The sequence below is a fragment of the Cyprinodon variegatus genome, unplaced genomic scaffold, assembly GCF_000732505.1.
Source record: "Cyprinodon variegatus isolate N-32 unplaced genomic scaffold, C_variegatus-1.0 Scaffold260, whole genome shotgun sequence".
Lineage (NCBI taxonomy): Eukaryota > Metazoa > Chordata > Actinopteri > Cyprinodontiformes > Cyprinodontidae > Cyprinodon > Cyprinodon variegatus.
The window spans coordinates 208100-230347 of NW_015150713.1; the positions used below are offsets into that span (position 1 = coordinate 208100).

Genomic DNA, 22248 nt, shown 5'->3' on the forward strand with positions numbered 1-22248 from the left:
TTCTTTTTACTTGAGATAGAAAACATAAAATTATAAAAAAAAATAAAAAAAAATGAAATGCTCAAATTAAAAGATTGAGTAAAATAGTCTTTATTTCAGTTATTTTATGTTCCACTTTTGGACAATCATTAATACTTTTGACTGAGAGGGGTACTCATGGTAGGACAAAATACCCAAAGGGGTACACAAGTCAAGAAAGGTGGCAAAACACTGCACTAAAGGAGCCATTGCTAGCATGGACCCTTTCCTTTTTCTCAGTAAGATAAAATACTGTGTGACAGGTGCCTCTGTGTGTATTTCTACCTACAACATTCTCCTGGATGTTTCTATTTATGCTGCTGCTAATTGCATGCTCTATTAGAGAATTCACTGTAGATTTAAGAACACGATACAACCCATTGTCTATTGCCTAATTGGAACGGTTGTCAGTAATTTGATATATAGTTGACTTGGTTTTCTTCAACTGATATTTTTTAACCCCTGGCATGAAAACTATATCATGACTGCATTGTTTTACAACCTGAATTGAACTGAAACAGATTTAATTTTGTTTGTATGACTGCCTTGAACCAATATTCCCCATATACAGTTTTTGTGTATGATTTCATTTTCTTGAGCTGACATTTGTTGTGCATTAGAGCTAAATAGATTAGATAAATTAAAAAGAATTAAAGGCTTTGCTGAGTTGTATCATCTGAAACGTGTCATGCCATTTACTACTCATACTGCTGTAGGTCAGTTTTGTGATTTGTGTGTGGCTCAGAAGCTGCCGAGACATGACCCATTCACTGCAGCAGTGTCTCACTCCATGGGAAACACAGATTCAGACAATACAGTCAGCTCATAAATCTGCAGTTTCTTTGCAACCCTGTCTTATTATTTATTTATTCTTCCAAAGTACCAAAGAAGTTTGCATATGAGCTTGTGGTTACAGACCTACCACAGGCTTACAGTATTTTCTACAGTCTTGTTGTAATTTGGCAGTGGGTCAAATGTAAATAAAGGATGATTTAAATAAGTTCTGCTTTGGAACTTAGAAGAGAAAGATGTGCCGACTCATAAAGCTGTTACAGCGGAAAATATTTTTTGCTTTATGGACCTGAAAGAAGATAACTTCTAGGTTCAGTATGAACACCTTCTCACATGCACACCTAATAGCATGAAGTGTCACACACTGAGTTTATCTCTCAAGCGATAACATCCTATTCTAAGAATTTCCTGCTTTGGATAAGCTAACAATCATATCAATGTTAAGGGGCCATACTTGGAAGTTCTTCTAACAGGAAACATAAAAAGAAAACATGTATCATAACTAATGAGCTCCCTTTGGACATCTGGGATAAAAGCAACTTTATTTAAACTTACAAGCAGGATGCTAAACTGGAGCTAAAAGTCTTAGCATTAAAGAATATATCGCATGAGGAGCTGTCACTATAAAGTTTTACCACCAAAGTTTTACTCTTTGAATAGATTATGTATTTTAGATGAAGAATAATAAAGATGTATCAATAATCTTTGCTGTTCCAGCTTACATTTCTACACATTTCGGTATTTGTGCTTCAATCCCAGCATAAATAACCCTCCTATTGCTCACAAAGTCCGAACAGGAACAAGCGCCTTTACTTTAAGTCCCCCTGTTACATTAATGTTAATCAGACTGTAAAATCTCTAAACCTGGAAATTAAACAAGGTCTTTTGTTAGTTTTAGAAGGGAGAGAGAGGCTTTGACTCAGGGAGACTGTTAAATGCATTCCTCATTAAGGCTTCACTGAGTGTTGTGGTGAGTAATCTGTCTGAGCCTATTTATTTTTATTAATCTCCATGAAGGTTTTGTTTAAGCTAAGGTTCAAGGTTAAAAATGATTCCTATAATAAAAATAACTGGTTAGCATTCATTATTTTAAGTAAAGAATTGCATGCACTGGTTCCCTGGATTTATTGCCTGGTTTCTGCTTATATTTGGTTTAATAAATGCAAATTAACGTTTTTTTAAACAAGGAAGTAGATTTTTTTTACCCCCAAATATTTCCTTTTTAGCCAGTTTTTAAAAAGTTTAAATGGAGGGTTGTTTTTCTTTTTTGTGCTAATTTCTAGAAATTTTAAATTGTTTTGATAATTATCTCTCTATGAGTGAAAAGGAAATGGTTAATATTAATTTGTTTATGTTTTAAAGTCCAATATGTTAAAAGTAAATTAAAGCTTTATAATGCTGCGTTTCCTGTTTTTTTTTTTGTGTGTTTCAAAATACATTAATGTTGCTAAAATTTTATAGTTTTCCATTTTTTTTTTTTTTCTTGAAACTTTCTTTACAGCACATGTAAAATGATCCAGTGGGCTTTTATTATAGCCCTGATGAGAGAACTTTTTGGTCAACAAAAACAAGCACCAGCAACTTGTTTTTCTACTTTTCCTCATGACAGTTTTGTCGTGGTAAATGTTGTCAGGTCACGGCTATTTCATGTTTAGCTTGGTTGATTGCATAGAGGAACCACTATTTATGCAGCTTCTGTAGAGTCTTGCATGCCGAAATTACCTTGTACGATATTTCAGTTTTGGATTGTAATCTTCCAACTAGAATACATCTGAAATGACCATGTTAACTCATGCAAAGCTAACATAGAGGTCCCTGCAATGGGATGTCTATGTAAACCTTACGGCTGTGGCCAAACGTCAAAGACATTTTGTTTTCAGCATACATTATTGTTTCAGCTCAGGTTAGTATAGTAATTGACATTGAGTTGATAAATTGCTTTAATGCATTGCATAGTTAATGAAAGATAACAGAAATTTTCCTTATCATGCAAACTTTATTCACACAAAATTACCCCAAGGAACTGATTTTACTATAAGCTCAGTGTCAACAACAAAAAAGGCAGACAATATGAAAGGCTTATATAAAAAGGTGACATCTTTAATTCAATCAGAATGTTGAAGTTAGAGATCATCAGCATCATTGGTGGTCCATTTGCCAACCTTGGTTACTAGCAAGTCAATAAGTTATTTTAATGAGTCTCGGGATGCTAAAAATATTTATTACAAAGTTCAGAAAAGGTAAAGGTAATTTACCTAGTCATGCTAACTTTATTTTCAGTGTTTCAGTCCTGCTACAAAATTACCTTAGCATATTACTTCATTTATTTAAGTATAAAATCTATGATAGCAATCCACAGGCAGGTAATTTTAAAGGCTAAGAGAATATAGGTGACTTCCCTATTTTGTTCAGAATAAAGAAATTAGAGAAGCATAGTTTGTACTTTGCCAATCCTGATTATCACAGAGGAAATAAATGCTTTCTCATCACTTTGAATCAAAGGGGATGTACAGGGAACAGTACTGCTGCTGTCAGAAATCAGTCCTTCAAATTGTTGTCAAAAGGGAGGCATTCCTTGGCTGTTAATTAACCATAAAGGTGCAGTTTGCTCATGAATGACAGCACATGTCTTTTTCTTCTGTTCACACAGTGAGCTGGAAAAAATAGTTAATTGCTGTTAAGGATTGCAGTTAGGAAACCACATCTCTATCAGGAAGAGCTTCAAAACAGAATAACATCAGACAGGAAGAACCAGAATTAGAGCTCAGGAGACTGGGGTCATCTGAAAACATTTAATAAAAGCACTTTGCAGAGAAAAGCTAACTGTATCTGGTCAACAGTGAAGTAAAATGAGATCTTTCATTGTACTTTTGCTCCTTGTCCAACAGAGAGATGGTCACTCACGGCTGCAGTTTGGGAGCGCATTAAGGAAAAATAACAGGTACTTTACTTAAAGACCAAAGTCGTCACATTGTGTTTCTGTGTCCAGAAAAATATTTCCAGAATTCATACCCCGATGAGCAACAATCTGTCTTTAACTTGAGGTTTTTCTCAATAAAAACTCCTGGAATCAATGAAATGCTGATAATTGTTATTTCACCTGCCATTAAAGAATCTCATAAAAAATATCTCATTTTCTGAAGCAGTAAAATTTGATTAAAAAGTATAATTTCTTCACTTAAACATTTTAGTAACTTATGCTTATTTACACATGGACACTTCTTGTTAGTTTTGTCATTTCTTATGCATGCTAATTTCAGTAATTCGTCTTAGAGAGTGAAATGGATATATTTTGTATAGGCTACATCAATTACAAACAGATAATTGTAGTGTGTAGTTCTATCTATCATGACTATTTTTTTTAATTATTATTATTCTTTATTTCGAACATGCAAGAGAAAAACAAAAAAAAACAATAAAACAATGTTTAAAAACATTGGAGAGAAAAACAACAAACAAGGTACCCTTCTTTCCTAAATGAATATACCTCTATTACATGTGCGAAAAGGAGTAGGAAGAAGTAAAACTTTTGTACTCCTACCCCTTTAATTCTTGTATTTCTTTAATTTACAATATTTATAATTATGTTGCTATATATATCAATATAAATACATACCTACCAACACATATACATACATAAATATGCATACGCATATACCGTCATACATATATACAAATTAACAAAACAAAAAACACAAACAAAACTTTCTACAATGGTTCTCTATACCTTTTGAAAATAATTTCTTTGTACATTTTTTTGGAAAAGAATATCTTTGGGCATTGCTTTAGGTTCTCATTTATTTTGTTCCACAATTTAACTCCGCAAATTGATAAACATAATCTTTTTCTTGTTGTTCTACATCTATTAGTCTTAAAATTTCCCCTTCCCCTTAAATTTTTGGTTTACAGCTGAAAAATTTAAAATAGGAATTTTAGAAAACCTGAATTTAAAGTATGAACTGAAAAAGTAATTTTTCCATCAAGCGGAATGGCATGGAGGAATCAGCCTGTGGCTCTGGTGAGGTATTGCTTTGTATTGCTGAGATTGCTTTGATAGCAGCTCAGAGCTTGTCGTCATTATTGACTCTGCGGTTCAAATTCCTTTTGACAATACTTTATAGATTATCTTGGGGATATTGATCTGGCCAGTTTTATAGAAAACGTGCAACGTGTTAACATGGTCATTGACCTGGGTAGTGGTGCTTTTGAAAGTGTGGGCAGGTGCCAAATCCTGCTTGAATATCTAATCAGCATTTCAATAAAAAGGTTTGAGTAAAGGAAAGCATGAAGTGCCTTAAAATTCACAGATAGATGGTTTTACATGCTTTAAATGTGATACAACACAATGGACCAAGAGTAGAAGGTGACATAGTTCCTCAAATGATCAGTTACTGCAGAAACTGGGGAGCAAGTGTGAATCTGTGCCTCTCCACTCTTCTTCCAGTATGTAAAATGCATCTCCCACTATGAATATTTTAGATGTCTGAGAAACATTCTAGTTCTTGGGCCCCGTTAGCCATCTCTGATGGTTTTCTAATGAGTGGGCCCAACACAAAAAATGCAACAGTTGTAATACATTACCTGGTTTGTCTGTGTGGGCTGTGTTTGACTGACTACACACACAAAAAAACAACTCATAAGATTTACTTAAAAAATATATTGTGAGTATTTGCAGAAATGATTTAAGTAAAATGTAATGCTGCAATATCAAGTAACATTCACTTGCCAGTATCAAGTGACTTACCATAAGACATAACAGTTGTGAAGATATTAATTAACATTTACTTAATTACATCCAAGTTGTAAGTTAGATTTATTTAAACAAATTAAGTAAAGTGTATTTGTTTTTCATAAGCAAAAACAGCATTTTACTCAAAATTTTAAGTAAATCTTATATCCCTGTATTATTTGCTGTTATGGAGTAATTAAGTAGATATTAATTATTTTCTTGTGCTTGACATATTGATTTACTTTATTGCATTATGTTACATTACTCACTAACTTTAGGCACTGCCAGGTTTCTTTGGATAAATGTTACCAAATAAATTAAATTAATGGTCTATAAACTTAATATACATTAAACAGTTTATTTTTTATTTTAAACAGTTTAACAAAGAAGTAAATACCCTATTGGATTAAATTGCCCAATCTTTCATGGGCCAGCCAGAAATTTGACAGTCTAATTGGAAATCATCCATCCATTTTCTGTCACGCTTAATCCCACACTGTAAAAATGACAACTCAAAATTGTTCACCTTACTAAGATTTTTGCATTCACTGACAATAAAATTGCCAGTTGGAACTTGAACTGTCTTTTGTGAGCCAGTTGAACTCACTTTCATAAGTTTCTGATGAAAAGTTCATCTTATTCTATAAATTAAGTTGAGTTTACTTAGAAGTTGTNGAATATCTTTGGGCATTGCTTTAGGTTCTCATTTATTTTGTTCCACAATTTAACTCCGCAAATTGATAAACATAATCTTTTTCTTGTTGTTCTACATCTATTAGTCTTAAAATTTCCCCTTCCCCTTAAATTTTTGGTTTACAGCTGAAAAATCTAAAATAGGAATTTTAGAAAACCTGAATTTAAAGTATGAACTGAAAAAGTAATTTTTCCATCAAGCGGAATGGCATGGAGGAATCAGCCTGTGGCTCTGGTGAGGTATTGCTTTGTATTGCTGAGATTGCTTTGATAGCAGCTCAGAGCTTGTCGTCATTATTGACTCTGCGGTTCAAATTCCTTTTGACAATACTTTATAGATTATCTTGGGGATATTGATCTGGCCAGTTTTCGAGAAAACGTGCAACGTGATAACATGGTCATTGACCTGGGTAGTGGTGCTTTTGAAAGTGTGGGCAGGTGCCAAATCCTGCTTGAATATCTAATCAGCATTTCAATAAAAAGGTTTGAGTAAAGGAAAGCATGAAGTGCCTTAAAATTCACAGATAGATGGTTTTACATGCTTTAAATGTGATACAACACAATGGACCAAGAGTAGAAGGTGACATAGTTCCTCAAATGATCAGTTACTGCAGAAACTGGGGAGCAAGTGTGAATCTGTGCCTCTCCACTCTTCTTCCAGTATGTAAAATGCATCTCCCACTATGAATATTTTAGATGTCTGAGAAACATTCTAGTTCTTGGGCCCCGTTAGCCATCTCTGATGGTTTTCTAATGAGTGGGCCCAACACAAAAAATGCAACAGTTGTAATACATTACCTGGTTTGTCTGTGTGGGCTGTGTTTGACTGACTACACACACAAAAAAACAACTCATAAGATTTACTTAAAAAATATATTGTGAGTATTTGCAGAAATGATTTAAGTAAAATGTAATGCTGCAATATCAAGTAACATTCACTTGCCAGTATCAAGTGACTTACCATAAGACATAACAGTTGTGAAGATATTAACATTTACTTAATTACATCCAAGTTGTAAGTTAGATTTATTTAAACAAATTAAGTAAAGTGTATTTGTTTTTCATAAGCACAAACAGCATTTTACTCAAAATTTTAAGTAAATCTTATATCCCTGTATTATTTGCTGTTATGGAGTAATTAAGTAGATTAGAAAATTAGTATTTTCTTGTGCTTGACATATTGATTTACTTTATTGCATTATGTTACATTACTCGCTAACTTTAGGCACTGCCAGGTTTCTTTTGATAAATGTTATCAATTAAATTAAATTAATGGTCTATAAACTTAATATACATTAAACAGTTTATTTTTCATTTTAAACAGTTTAACAAAGAAGTAAATACCCTATTGGATTAAATTGTCCAATCTTTCATGGGCCAGCCAGAAATTTGACAGTCTAATTGGAAATCATCCATCCATTTTCTGTCACGCTTAATCCCAGTTGGGGTCATGAGGGGTGCTGGTGCTCCAGCTGTCTATGGGCGAGAGGCGGGGTCTACCCTGGACAGGTCGCCAGTCTATAGTAGGGCAACCTGTCTATCCCAGGGAAACACAGAGACTAACTTAACAGTCATGTTTTTGGCCTGTGGGAGGAAGATGGAGTACCCAGAGAGGACCTACGCAAACTAAGGGAGAACATGCAAACTCCATGCAGAAAGGCTGGATATCGTACCCAAAACCTTCATGCTGCAAGGCAGAAGAAAGGGAAGGGAAGTTTAATCCCCATAACTGGAATTGCACTTTACAAATATGCGATAAAAAATTTACAAGCCTCTGAAACTGAGAGTTTCAACATTCGTTACAGAAATATGCTCATATATAAGATCCAGAATATTTAACTTACACAAACATGTTCAAAACAACTTCTGGGCGAGGGTCAGAACAGAAACACCCACTTAAACTTTGAGCAGTGGTGTAAAGATTATGTTTGGCTCTATTTAAATGAAGAAGAAGAAAAAATAAGTACAAACATAGCAGTAAAAGTGCATTATGTTGTACTGCATTATAATTTGTACCATAAAAAAGATAAGGTTCGTATGACTAATACACAGTATTTCATATACACCACAACCAACATAGATCTGGTAATATAGTTACTACTCAATTATACGATAAAAATCTTACAAACCTACACACTGACACAAGCAATATAAATCTTTAAACCAATCATCCAGACTAGTGCACCTTTAATGATTGCAATTACATCATCAATAAAACAAAATCAACACAATTAAAAATTAACATTTTAAACTGTCTAACCATTCTTAGTGAAGACTAAAATCTCTACTAGATATTTGAATAAAGATATCTGTTATTTTTTGCAAAATAAAATATACCTTAATAGGCAAAAAATAAAAAACACTAATGACAGGCAACTTTCCACTAAGATTAACTGGAACCGATTGCTACGGTAATTCTTGGCATTTGTTGCCACATTTTTCTACCCTAAGATGACAAAGTCATGAATGCATTTAGGAAAGCAACTTCATCTTCAGGGTGTTTACTTTTGGGGACAGTTTAAATCCATCCAATTCTAGTTATTGGAAGACTTCCAAAGTGTAGCGCAAACTGGGAGGGTATGCCAGGTTCAGGGCATATATCAGTCCCATGAGCAGCGAGCAGGCTTTTGCAGTACTGTTGCAGCCTGTCAAAATGATGGTCATTGGGACTACCTCCTGCTCTGTGCATGATCCTGTAATGTCTGGAAATGGAGCAGAATCTGTCTTGCTGTGAGCTACAATGCACATGTGCCATGCTTGCATTTCAAAACGCTACATTTTTAGTAGTTTATGTAAAGTTTATGTAGTATTTTTAGGTTTATGTACATACTGCAATTAAACACTAAAATAGTATAGGAAATCTAAGTAAAACTTTCTAATTCCCAAAAATTCATGTATTACATTGAAAAAAGGTTTACTTTTACTTTAGAAACTCTAGTTTTTACTGAAGCTTAAAAATACAGAGCAGAAATTATGACGAATAATCTAATAGAGTTTACTGCACCAAATGTCACTTCTATCAGTGTAGTTGCTATCCATGGCCTGTAAATCTCACTAAAACTATTAAACAGAATTTGATCCACAACCACCTCACCTTATGCACCTTTTGCTCCTGCACTTTTTTCAGCGACTCTACTTTCCTATCAAATACTTGTGCAGGAAAAAATATTTAAAATGTTTTTAGCACTAGATTTTCAAGACTGTTAGTCATACTCTGCTGTTAGATTAGCTACCTGTCCAGGGTGGAACCCACCTCTCATCTATTGACCATTACATAACAGGAGCCAGTCCCTCCACCAGAACAATGCAAGAATAAGACAATGAATGATTGTAGCAGCATTTACCAAAATGAATATATGAATATACTCATAACATCTCAGTGTAATTGGCTTAAATTCACCTGTTTTATCAATTTTCCCTTTATAAATGCTCTTGTTATACAGAGGACCTGCATAGCCTTGGTGGTGAAGCATTATTTTGCACCACCAACGTGGCAGAAACTTTTACAATCCTTTTAAATGAGACACAACTTAATATTACACTGCATTTTGCACCATATTTATTTTGCACTGCACCAAACCTTCCACATTGATGCCCTTTTGCACCATTGTTTTTTTTTAAACTGGTTTTCCTTTTCTCCTATACATGATGATCACTGCTGCACTTTAAATGGTAATGTTCATTTCTTAGACAAATTGTATTGTCATTTTGTACACACAGATTACATAAAAAATAGAATTTTTGTTCAGTACAGCTTTTCACACAGTAAATGGACATTTTCATTTTCATTTCATAAAGTGCAGCAGTGATCAAATGTAAACAGTGTGGGAGATAAAAAAAAAAAAACATGGTGCAAGAAACACATTTATATGGAAGTTCAGAGCATTAATATATATAGTGCAAATATGCAGTATTTTTTTCATGGTTTTAACCCTTTATAGGGCAAGTTACCATTTTTGATCGCTAGCATACTCCTTACAAATGGAGTCCCCCCCCCCGTCCCTCAGTGAGGTCCAGAAGCACAAGATCTATATCCAGCCATTCAGCAAAAATACTGCTGCATGGCTGAACATCTTATTTTGGCATTGAATGATTTATTTCCTAATGTAAATTAAGTTGGAAAAAAAAAGTTAAGTCAAGAAAAAAAGTAAAAAGCCAATCGAAAAGTTAGAAAGTAAAGTTAGAAAAGTTAACAAACCTTGTTAACAATTATATTTAGGTTTATAAAATAAAAAAATGTAACTGCCAGTATCAGCATTGATGCCTCAAAGGTTATGTTAGACAAAAAAATTGTTTTCTTTTACTCTCAGTGTTTTCATGAATTTCTTATAGAAGCACCTTGTTATTTTTCTCAATATATTCGGGCAAGTTGGCGTTTCTTGTTATTACATTTGTTATTACATTGGCATTAATTTCTGCCATCAAAATATCCATATTTTCTGAATGTTACAAAGGTAAAAAGTTCTTGTCCTGGATTCCAAAAACACTATTTGTTTCACATTTTGATTTTCAAAGTATTTAACTGAGTGCCCTATACATTTAAAAAAAAAAAAACTTTTGAAAGCTGTAAGAACGTACTTTCGTTTTTTTTTTTTTTTTTACACACACGGTGTATACATAATGACAATAAAGTTTGATCCTGGTTCACAGTTCATTAGCTAAACACACGAGGGCGCTGTTTGGCCCGGAATCCCGTGAACTTTGTTCAAGTAGTAAATGGGCGTGTTTGTTCTCTGTGAACTGCGGTCCTTCCCACACAAAGACAGAACATGGAGTAAAGCAGGGGACGTGAGTCAAACTTTTTGTAATCTGAGCCCTTCTGCTGTTGGTGATCACAGGAAACTAACGCAACGAATGAGCCACAATATAATTTGGAAAGCGCTCTCTGTAGTTTCTGGTAACTTTCTGTAGGGAGTAGGATTATATGTATTGATCTAGGGTGGTTTGAGTGGATCTGTGTCATTGATTGTAATTTGACCTTTTGGTACTTTACACTACATGCTTTTAGTGTTAATAACTTTTTCTTGTGTTGCACAAGTAGATAGATGTTCACTTTGCTTTTCTTACCATTGGATGGACCAAAAGTATAAATTAAGAGCTGTTTTCTTTTCTCTCTTCGCAGTATCCAAGCCACAGGGAAGGTGAACCTCAGGGAATAAGGTGAAAGATGGAGGATTTCTGGGCAGGGGTCCTCTGGGCCCTAAGGATTTGGCTCTACCTCATTATCAGTCTCATCATGATCCCAGCCATGTTTGGATTTTCTCTGGGCATCTCTGAGACCTACATGACCATCTTGGTGAAGACCTTAGAGGTATTATAATCTGCTTCACATCATCCAGATGAGCTGAATCCTATATTCTTAAAACCTGACCATGGACTCCTCCACAGTGGGCCACTCTGAGCATACAGAAAGCAAATGCAGAAGAAGAAAAGGTTAATGCTTCTGCATCTAATGGTGAGTAAATATTCATGTATATATAACACTGTGGCTCTTCTTGACTGCAGCATATTCAGAAAGAAATTTATTTTGGCTTTGCTGCAATACTGGATTTCTGTATTGCAAGTCAAGACAGGAATGTTGCAATGTTATGGTTCACTATAAAGGTTGGCAGTATTTTTCTAAAATCCTAACAAAAACGGGTAATGCATTGCACAATATTGTGTTTTTGGGATATAATGAACAAGATTTCAGATGCCACAACATGCAGCATGGGGACGTTGCTCTGGGAACTTTGATTACAGTATCTTAAAAGACCCAATTACTCAACTCCTTATCTGTCACCATGCTGCATGGGGTTGTATGCCCTACTTTACCACATAAATACAATAGATCTGTCAGCAAAAAAACGCTTTTTAGACCTCTGCAGAGGTCAAAGTATGGCTCTGATATGTGGTGAAATTTTGATAAGAAGTGGCAAATTAAAAATGCTAAATCACCGTTACATTGAAAACATGAGGAGCATTTATCAAACAGACCTTAGATTTTGGACTTTCAAGCTTTATTGCTAGGGGAACTATGCTTAGATCCCTTTTACTGCTTTGCATAAGCATGAAAAAAATATCCAAACAAAGATTGCTTTGCAGTATATAGTCTGTTGTTTCAGATGAATCGCTAATGCCTCTAATAGAAAGTTCTCATTTAAGCTATGTTCCCACGGAAAGTATTATTGAGTGTTTCCATTGCAAACTATTTCTACTTGCACATTAAAATAATACATATTTGCAGTTGTCTTGAATACATCTAGTGGTTTAATTGCTTGTATTGTTTTAAAAATACTATCAAATGGTGTGTATTTTTCACAGCCATTGAGGAATAAAAACAGAAAGGTGTAAGTAATATACTGATTTTTTTCCACTGAAACCCAGGCAGTGTTCAAACAAAGGGCTCAAAATTACCACTGCAGTTGTGCAGAATGCACCTTAAACACCTTTGAAGGGGAAATCTTAATGGAGAAAAAAAGCAAATTAGATGAAGAAAACATGAAAAATACAAAAAGTAGTAAAAAGGAGTCCGGGCAGTTGCATGATGTGATGTCACCAGAAGCATCTGTGAGTGGAAGCATATCCTTTGATTTGTAAATGTTGAATAAAGATATAACAATCTGGTATGACCCTTTTTGGATAGATGTTTTCCTTATTAAATTATTTGAATTTCCTTTTTGCCACTGCAGTATATTTTTTCTTATTTTTTTTTTCATATACAGCACTTTCAATTGTCTCACCACTGAAACGCCATATAAATAAACTTACATTCTCTCAAGTTATTCTTGAATAAGCAGTTTTGTCATTTTATTTTACTTTAATGCATTTATTTCTATACCTATCTGAATTTTCTAAGGAGATTTAAAGAGGGATTGGTCCAGATTTCTATCAGTTGATTGAGTTTGACTTTGACTCTTATTTTATCTGTTTGTTTCTGTATCAGGACTCATTCAAAGGGAAGGCGGTTCTATGGAGAAAGAGCTGGAGGAGCTGAGACGCAGTAGACCCAAACCGCCAGAAGGAGGGGACTTCACGCTGAGTGACTGTTTCTATTTCTCTCGAAGGGGAATTGAAAGCATTGTAGATGATGAGGTACCCTTCATCTTTAGCCACTTGATTTCCAGATAATTTAGTTTTTTTCATTCAGGTTTTGGGTTTTGTTTCAATACTTATTGTCTCCCTTTTTTTTTTTTTTTTATATTAAAGGTAACTCAGCGGTTCACCTCAGAAGAGCTGGTATCCTGGAATCTACTGACGCGCACCAACAATGATTTCCAGTACATCAGTCTGAAGCTAACACTGGTTTATGGCCTTGGTATCTTTGTGCGATACTGCATCCTCGCCCCGCTTAGGTAAACAAACACTTTGTATGTCATGCTGACAGCGAAATCAAACATTGAGTCTATTGTAGAGAAGGAGGAAATAACAAGGTCAAAGGTCACCAAATGAGCTGTAAAACTGAAACAGGTGAATATTGGATGTTCTGATGAGAAAGAAACATTGGACAGTCTTGGCAGGTGTGCTAAGTCTGATGAAAATGTTGCTTATCAGAGATGTTTGCTTGAAATCTTAGTGTATATCTTAGTATATAAGAGATCAATACTTAGTGTTCCATTGGTTTCATTTGCTTTTGTTTTGTTAATCATCAGATGAAGCTTTTGGCTTTGGATCTGAACTCTTTTGATCTCTGATCAAAGTAAGACTGGTCGGGTGATTCCTCATGGTGAAGTCATTGCTTGTGGAAGAGGCTTTGAAAGATTCATAGTAGGATTTATCTTACCTGTTGTGGATCATTCTTTTTGCGGAATTTCTAAACAGAGAAGATTCTTTTACCTCAAACCTTTTCAGCCCAGTTTGGGTACTTCCTGTGAAATGTCAGTCTGTCCTTTTTTTTACAGCAGCAAATCATCCCAAATTATTTGCTTCATTATTTGTACAGAAGTATCCATTCTGTCTGTAGCCATACCTGATCATTTTTTTGTACAGTTAGAAACCAGATCCCTTAGCTGAATCTTCTTTTGGAGAACATCCCTCCCTACCCTGCTTGTCTCTTTCTTTAGTCACAGAACTTTCCTTCTTCAAGTAATGTTTTTTTTGTGCCCTTCTAATCCAAAAAGGATTTTAACAGCATATGTTTTCTTATTAGTTGACGAAAAAAGATGATATCAGTTTTGATTTAGTCTGAGACAATGCTGTATCTGATAACAGCTGTTCTATCCTTTATATCTCTTTCGCTTAATGATGATTACAGGACTAAAAGCTTTTGCAAATTAGGCTTTTCTGATTGAGATAATTTCCAATAACTTTGCAATTATTTGCAGTTTTTAAACATAGTATCTGATCCATCTTCCTAGTGGCCTAGAGTCAAAGCAAATTCTCACCATTGCTGGAGCAATAAAGCTTAATGGAAATGGGACTCCTTTCAATCTCAAAACTTTTGACCATCATTGTATCTTCATCAAAACTGTCCTCTTTCCAGAAGGACTAAAATGTTTTGCACAAAAAAAATCAATTAAGTTTAACATTTTATATCAGAGTTAGGTTTCCAACCTTTTCTAAAGCTTTATAACATTGTGAAGACTGGTCCTAAATAGGTCTGGAAACTAGTTTTAACACACCCCTCAGATCAGAAGACCTATCAACATGCTTTACTAGTGGAAAAATATCCTCACACTTACAGTTTTGTTTCCTATATAGCAGCGGGGCAGGCAGAACTCTGTTTTTACCATCATGGGGGTGTAACTGCTTTTATAAGAGCTTACCAGCAGCTTCCTTGTCCAAAACACACAGATGTGTGTGGAAATAAAGAGGCTGTGACCTTATAGATGAAAGGGTTGCTGCCCATGATGAAAATTAAATCATTTGTTTACAAGATGATTCGGTATTAAACGTTTGACTGTTTGTTTAGCAGCATTCCCTTCACCCACACTGGATCATTTAACATTTAACAGCAACATATCTATAAAATAATGCAAAACCTCAAAGTCCACACCTGAGCATGACTAAAAACTTTTACAGGGCCTTTTTTCAAGGGTTATGTAGCAGCCATGTTTAAAATCTAGCTACATTTTAAAGAAGAGTTGGTCCTAAATCTTCCACAAGATGGATGGTATTAAAAAAAAAAAAATAAATTAAAAAAAAACTCTTGCAGAGAAAAGTTCCTCAAGTTAAGAAATCTAAATGTTTCTCACATGTTTCCCAAAGCAAAATTAAATGTTGCAGTAGCTCAAGGTCTGATTGATGTTTCTCTCTCTTATTAAACTAGTTGTTAAATGTGTGGATCTGGAGAGGCCATCCTTTTCTGAAGAGGATGCTCAATATTTTCCATAATTTTCTTTACTTTGGGAATAATTATACCAAGTATTTTATGCCTAATATATTAACTCTTAAAGCCATCTTTGATGTGTATGTAGGATTAATGTCCCGAACCCCTCAAAATCCAAATACCATCCAACTTTGAACATTTCCAGCTGTGGATTTCAGTTAAAGTCAAAGAATTAGGACATGGTCCCTTTTGTTTATTGCGTTTGATATTTCTTTTATTTACTTTGCACAGTGTAATGCTCTACTCGCAATAAAACAGTCCCACGGCATGCTTCTACCTCCACCATGTGAGATAGTTTCTTCAGTAATCTCAGGTGTGCAGTCTGGAGCTATTATTACATTTACATGTAGATGTATGCAAAAATGTTTTTTTTTTTTTTTTGACTTTTGACCCTTTTATAGAAGGAAGGCTGCCATAAACTTGAAATTTTGCACCAAGTTTGTTTTTAAATGGATTTTTTCTAACATCATATCAGCCTGATAAAGGTTAAAAAAAAAAGAAGAAAGAAACGATTAAAAGCCAAAATTGAATAATGCATTTGAATCAACAAGGAGGGTTTGTCCATTTCTTAAATATCTATAGGTTAGATTGTTTTTCTGATCTCCTGATACAGAATCTCCTTTATATCTCCTATGGGTTTCTGCCTCTCTAATCTAATTCATTCTGACATTGTCTGTGCTTGTCTTTGTTCAGGATCACACTGGCCTGCATCGGCCTGACCTGGTTGGTAATTGGAACGTCTGCCGTCGGATTTCTTCCAAATTCCAGGTGACCACAAAATCTGACAGGTTTAAAGACTGTTCCACTGAAAGAAAATCTGTCTCTTATTTCCAGTTTCTTTTTTCATCTGAATGTTCATCTTTAGGGTAAAGTTCTGGCTCAGTGAGTGGGTCCATGTTATGTGCTACAGAATCTGTGCTCGAGGGCTGTCTGCTACTATTCACTACCACAACAGGTAACCTGTCATTAAATGCTCTGCTACCATGTGAGCGATTCCCCAAAGCTACCATGCTACAACATTTAGGTTAATCCTTTCTCCTGTATTAAATGACTGAAACCCCTAAATCAGTCAGATACCTAGCTTTCTAGAGGCTTTGTAATTTATTTAGGTTTGTTGAAAAAGTGATGCATCTCAAAGTTGCTTTATGGTAGATCTAGAGGACTAGAGTTGGGAATCCCTGCTCTATTGTTGTCATATAAAATTCAAGTCCATTTTATTTTAACCCTGATGTAACTTTTCCTGAAAATACAGAGAAAATAAACCCAAAAAAGGAGGAATCTGCGTGGCCAATCACACCAGTCCCATAGACATCGTAATACTTTGCAACGACGGCTGTTATGCCATGGTGTGTGATAAATCAAACACTTTTCTGCATTTATTACATTCAGATTTCTGAAGTGTGCGTTTTTGACTGTGCCAAACCGTCTTATTCAGGTGGGTCAGGTCCACGGAGGTCTAATGGGAATTCTTCAGAGAGCAATGGTGAGGTCTTGCCCTCATGTCTGGTTTGAGCGGTCAGAGATGAAAGATCGCCATCTAGTGACCAAAAGGTTAGCTTTCAGTTCCCCACAGAACCTCTGCTGTTGTTTTCTGGGTGGTGTTGTCTTTCTTCTTCCCCTCTGTTTCTCAAAGTTCTTGATACTTTTCTGGCGTGTAGGCATGTGGATAAATTACACACAAAACCTCCAGACATGACCACATATTTGAACTTTTTTCAAAAAAGTGACTCATACAGTTGGGAAACCGGGGTCGTGTTTCCTACCATTTTTTTATGATATTTTTGCACAATGTGTGTATTTATTAAGGTATTTGAGTTTTTTCATCTCCCTTTTCTTTTCTTTCCAGGTTAAAGGACCATGTGAATGACAAGACCAAGCTTCCAATATTAATATTTCCAGAAGGTAACTTTTTGCTGCGTTATTTAATTCCATGTTTGATGATAATGACTTCATAGAAATGAGTCACTGAAGGCTGTTATTCTAGCTCCTGTCTGCGAGCTGAGCTCTGAATTGTGACCAAAAACTGATCTTGTATGTGAAGTTGGAAACGGTTCACACAACATGCTTCCTTTCATCTCCTGTATGTCTGCTCTCTGAAGGAACCTGTATTAACAACACATCTGTCATGATGTTCAAAAAGGGAAGTTTCGAAATCGGAGCAACAATATATCCTGTAGCCATCAAGGTACTTTATTTGCACATATATATAAGGAATGCACCTACAGTCATCCTTGGCATGAATGTCATATATGTTCTTTTTTTATTTAAACACATTAATACTGTTGATGTTAAGATTTGAGGTTAACAATTCAACAAAAATTGGTTCTTATATCCCTCAATAATTAAGTTGATAGACTTTGATTGTAACCTAAACCCTCTGTTTTTTGCTTCAACTCGCTTAGATGCGTACAACCAAATATTAGTATCATATTTGTTGGTGTTCAACCTATATTTATATTTAGAACCTTGATTAGATAAAAGCTCCTTCTTCCAATTCTATTTTTTTAATGATTCAAGTTGGTGTTAATAATAAATACCCTTGGTAAAAGAATGTTGCAATTAAAGCATCAAAATCCCCAAATGAATGACATTCATGGCTATAATGAGTGATTGTGTAGATTTCATTGTTGCTCTAACTGGCTTCTTGTTCGCTGTTAGTATGACCCAAAGTTTGGAGATGCTTTCTGGAACAGCTCCAAGTACAGCATGGTGAGCTACCTACTGCGAATGATGACGAGCTGGGCTCTCGTCTGCAACGTTTGGTACTTGCCAGCCATGCACCAACAGGTCGGTTTAAAGGCTTATAACCCTTAAGAACTCACCATCTGCAGACGATGGGTTAGATTTTTATAGTATTTATAGTTTCATAACAAATTTTTCTAAACTCTTTTTTTAAACTAGATTTGACCTTCTAAACGTGTTTATTTAGCCATTTCCTGGCAAACTAAAATGTTTATTCTTTATCCTGGGATGTCAGGAGGGTGAGGATGCTGTCCATTTTGCCAACAGAGTGAAGTCAGCTATAGCTCACCAAGGAGGGCTGATTGATCTACAGTGGTAAGCTATTACATTTCTATTGACCTCATCTGTAATAAATGGAACAACTTGATGGTGGGAGTAAAAAAAGATTATAGCAGGGTTAAAAAAAAAAAAAAAAAGCATAAATCTGTTAAATTAGATCATTTGATTGGTGACTGCAGGGACGGAGGTCTGAAGAGAGCAAAGGTGAAGGATACGTTTAAGGAGCAGCAGCAGAAGAAGTACAGCAGCATGGTGGTGGGAGATGACAGCAGCGGAAACAGTGACTGAGATTAACTTTCAGCACAAAGGACAAATCGTCCAACTGGTTCTGACAAGAACCGATGATGGAAACAGACACATTTACCTCTTTGTTGTTTTTCTTTTTTTTACATCGCCTGGACATGGCAGGGAACGGCCCAAATGGACTTTGAAAGAGGAGCAGCTAAATGGAAACAAAGCGATTCAAATAAGTGCAATATTAAAAAGCAGAGAAAGAAATACTCTGTTTTACAGCTGCTTATCTATTATTGCTATTAAATGCTATTGCTGAAACACCTCTGGTTTTGTACTGAGTGTCCCTTTTATAAGCTCATATGTTTTAAAACTAATATTTTGATTAAGAATGGAATCATCTTTGCATGTTAACACTTATTCTCAGAATTCTGTCCTGGTTTACTGCAAAGCACATTATTGCACATTATTTGTTCCCAGAAATTATGTTTTTAACCTGAGTAACCATTGACATGTGTAACAGTCCAGTTTACTGAGTTTAAGAGGGAAATTGTTTCACAGTATCACACACAGCTTCGACGTTTTGGACGGTTTTCCTCCTGATGCTTTTCTTTAGGCGTTGTCTTCACTGCTGTTTTTCTGACCTCTTCAACACCTAAAATCGAATTATAGAAAAAAAGTACTTTACAGCATATTGTTTTACTGATGAGAAGCTTACATTTGGCCATGAAGAGTGAGTAAAGCTTAAAGGAACTTTAAAAGCTTTAAATCCACCCAAATCCCCAAAGTTTAATCAGCTGTCAAAAACCTTTTGGTTTAATGTGGGCATGATGTTTGACTGCTCCAGCAGAAAGGGACTGAGGTGAGGGAGCTAATTGTTAGCCTGTTTATCTATCATTGGGGTTTATCACCCAGTTGTCTCTGTGTTGATTTGAGGAAGAATATAAGAAATTCTGAGTTAGTCCATTATTAGCACCCTAACTTTGTGGTATGCTCCACATCCACTAGTAATGAAACACATGATGCTACCACCACCATGCTCAACAATCTGGTATGTTGCTCTCTTGAGTCCAAATCCTCAAATCAACTCCTCCAAACTTGTTTTTCTTTTTATTTTAGACCATAAATGGCCGTGCCAATATGGGCAAAATGCATTTTTCCATCAAAAATAGAAGGTGACCATTATCTAGCATGTGCTGCTGCTTTCTCGGTGTACGCTGATCTTGATCTTCTTTAACTTTGAGACTTTCCTTCCAACATTGGCTTGAGCCTTGATAGTTACAGGGTTGTTTCTTTAAGTTCTGACATTTCGTATAATATTTTGCATCAATCTGCATCAGATGGTTGAAACTTGGACAGAACTGTATCTTGCAACAGAACAATGATTCTAAGCAGACATCCTCGTGGGTTTTTGAATGGGAAAAAAAAAAAAAACTAACAATAAACTGTTGGAATGACAGCAATCTAAATCCTGCTAAAATGTATAGATGATGCTTTAATTGAGTGTTGCAGAGAAACAAGTAACCAAATATGTCAAGAAATATTCTGCCAGAGGTAAACAAGAAACCTTTTGTTGTCATCTGTCACTTGTTAGAGTTAATAGGAAGTATGTGCTTATATCGAGACTGCATATCAGCTTTTCTTCCCCTTTCCTGGGCTAAAGCATCAAACTTTTTTTTCCAGGTGTGTATTTGATGATGCGAATGTGAATAACTATCTTTTTTTTGTTTTGTCCAAATTCTATAAGGGTAAAACTAAAACCAAATATGGTCTAGATTATTGTTTCTGAAATGTGGAGTTTTTTTATAGGATCAATGCATGGGGGGGTATTAGGTAGGAGTTGAAATGAATTATGAAATCATAGTGCACTGATGTGAAATTCAGATATCACTAATCAATGGAAACTTTAGAAATGTGATTGAAGGGAAAGTTTCCTCACCATCTTTCTTGAAATCAGTTGGATCACTGCCATATTGCACAGTCTGTAATTCAATTCACTGGGTTAATATACTGTACACCTACTTGCACACCAGTAATTAAAGACTCTCTAATTATGATATTACTTACCGGTACCTCTAATTTATTATTTTTTTTCTGTAATTCCTGAAACGCCTGATACCTGTTTGGTAGAAAATGTAGGCAAACACACACAGGGGAAATAAGCATTAGTCAGACCAATAATTGTCAGTCAGCCTATTGTCGAAACATTGACAGCAGATGTTGGACACAGTCCCAATAATTCATAAATAGAAAGTTTTATGGGTAAACAGTTGGAATTCATCATGGACAGTGTATTAAATGCACAAAAAACTGAGTCTGAATTTTCTAGTTTTTAAAAAGTATTCTTGCTGTTATGAGAAAATCAATATCAGCTGGCCAGAAAAAAAAATATTTTGTCATCAAAGTTTGGCACAGACAGGTATGATAACAGCAACAACACCTTCAAAGCATCTTACTGTTGTTAAACTTAATGTTTAAAGCTTCACTTTTTAAACTCATGAGCCAAAGCAATTTGGCCTTAGTTTTTTTTCAAAACATCAAACAGTGGCGCAGGAGCTAAGGAGCACTCACAGAGGGTTTGGAAAAACTGAGAATAGCAGAAAATGATTTTTCATGTTAAAAAACAGTGCACCAAACCACAATGCCCTATTTGTACAATCACTGCACAAGGCTCTTCTGTACAGTATAGGGTAAAGCATGATGACAGTTGATCAAAGTTTAATGCAGATTTTGACAATATAATACTGTCAAAATGCAATCTTGTCTCAAGAGGCCAAAGTCAAAGAGTGAAAACAACCTGTTTGGAGAAAGAATGGTTTTGCACATCAGTAAGAATTTATTCCCAGAGGGAAGTTTACAGACTGAGAGATAAAGGTATTAGCATACAGGTAGACTATGACAGAAGGGAAGATGCATAGAAAAAGTTAAATAAGGTTAAGAAAAAGAGCAGCGGCCTAGTGGTTTGGGCATTGTGCTTGGAATCCAGAGGTTCTGAGTTCAAGCCTAGCTCCCACAGACTGCATCTCTGGGTCCATGAGCAAGACCCTTAACCCCCACACTGCTCCCCAGTGCCGCACAATGGCAGCCCACTGCTCCGCAAGGGAATTGGGTTAAATGCAGATTGTTATTTTCGTTGCTCTGTAATTGTGACAGTGTTATGACAATAAAAAAGCTGGAAAAAAATTGTGGAGTTTTAACAAAAACAATAGTTTCAAACATACAGATGAATACAATCTTGTTTAGTTTTAGAGCGAAACAGTAAAACTGCCTAAATGACCCAGTTCATCACCTGACTTAATCAGATTTAGGTGCATAAAGAAGTTTCCCAGGATCTTTAAGATTTGGGGACAGTTGAGTTGAATTGTTCTCGGTAGGTTTTATGTTTACTGCCCAATTAGAAATCAGATTGATGCGTTTAATGGTTATTTCATGCTGTTTATATAGAAAAGAGTTCAAA

The 22248-nt window shown here is 35.3% G+C and overlaps 1 protein-coding gene across 3 annotated transcripts; it reads left to right on the forward strand.

Annotated features, from left to right (window-relative positions):
* The first annotated feature begins 10915 nt into the window (after positions 1–10915).
* On the forward strand, positions 10916–21873 carry LOC107089700 (glycerol-3-phosphate acyltransferase 3-like). Of its 3 annotated transcripts, none has more exons than XM_015382624.1 (14): positions 10916–11020; positions 11355–11543; positions 11621–11687; positions 13158–13306; positions 13421–13566; positions 16233–16307; positions 16405–16494; positions 16792–16885; positions 16975–17090; positions 17386–17441; positions 17639–17724; positions 18198–18326; positions 18517–18596; positions 18740–21873. In XM_015382624.1, the coding sequence occupies exons 2-14, from the start codon at positions 11400–11402 to the stop codon at positions 18846–18848; spliced, it is 1341 nt and encodes a 446-aa protein (XP_015238110.1). In that variant the 5' UTR covers positions 10916–11020; positions 11355–11399; the 3' UTR covers positions 18849–21873. The 3 variants fall into 3 exon arrangements, with proteins under 3 accessions (XP_015238110.1, XP_015238109.1, XP_015238111.1); XM_015382623.1 differs by having other exon boundaries at positions 10998–11129; XM_015382625.1 differs by lacking the exon at positions 10916–11020 and adding an exon at positions 11115–11200.
* Positions 21874–22248: the final 375 nt, after the last annotated feature.

Excerpts from the sequence above, each read along its gene's own strand:
- LOC107089700 (XM_015382624.1), top strand. The coding sequence starts at position 11,400 with ATGGAGGATTTCTGGGCAGGGGTCCTCTGGGCCCTAAGGATTTGGCTC. Across the intron at positions 11,544-11,620 it reads TCTTGGTGAAGACCTTAGAG|TGGGCCACTCTGAGCATACA; the intron begins GTATTATAATCT and ends ACTCCTCCACAG. Across the intron at positions 13,567-16,232 it reads TGCATCCTCGCCCCGCTTAG|GATCACACTGGCCTGCATCG; the intron begins GTAAACAAACAC and ends GTCTTTGTTCAG.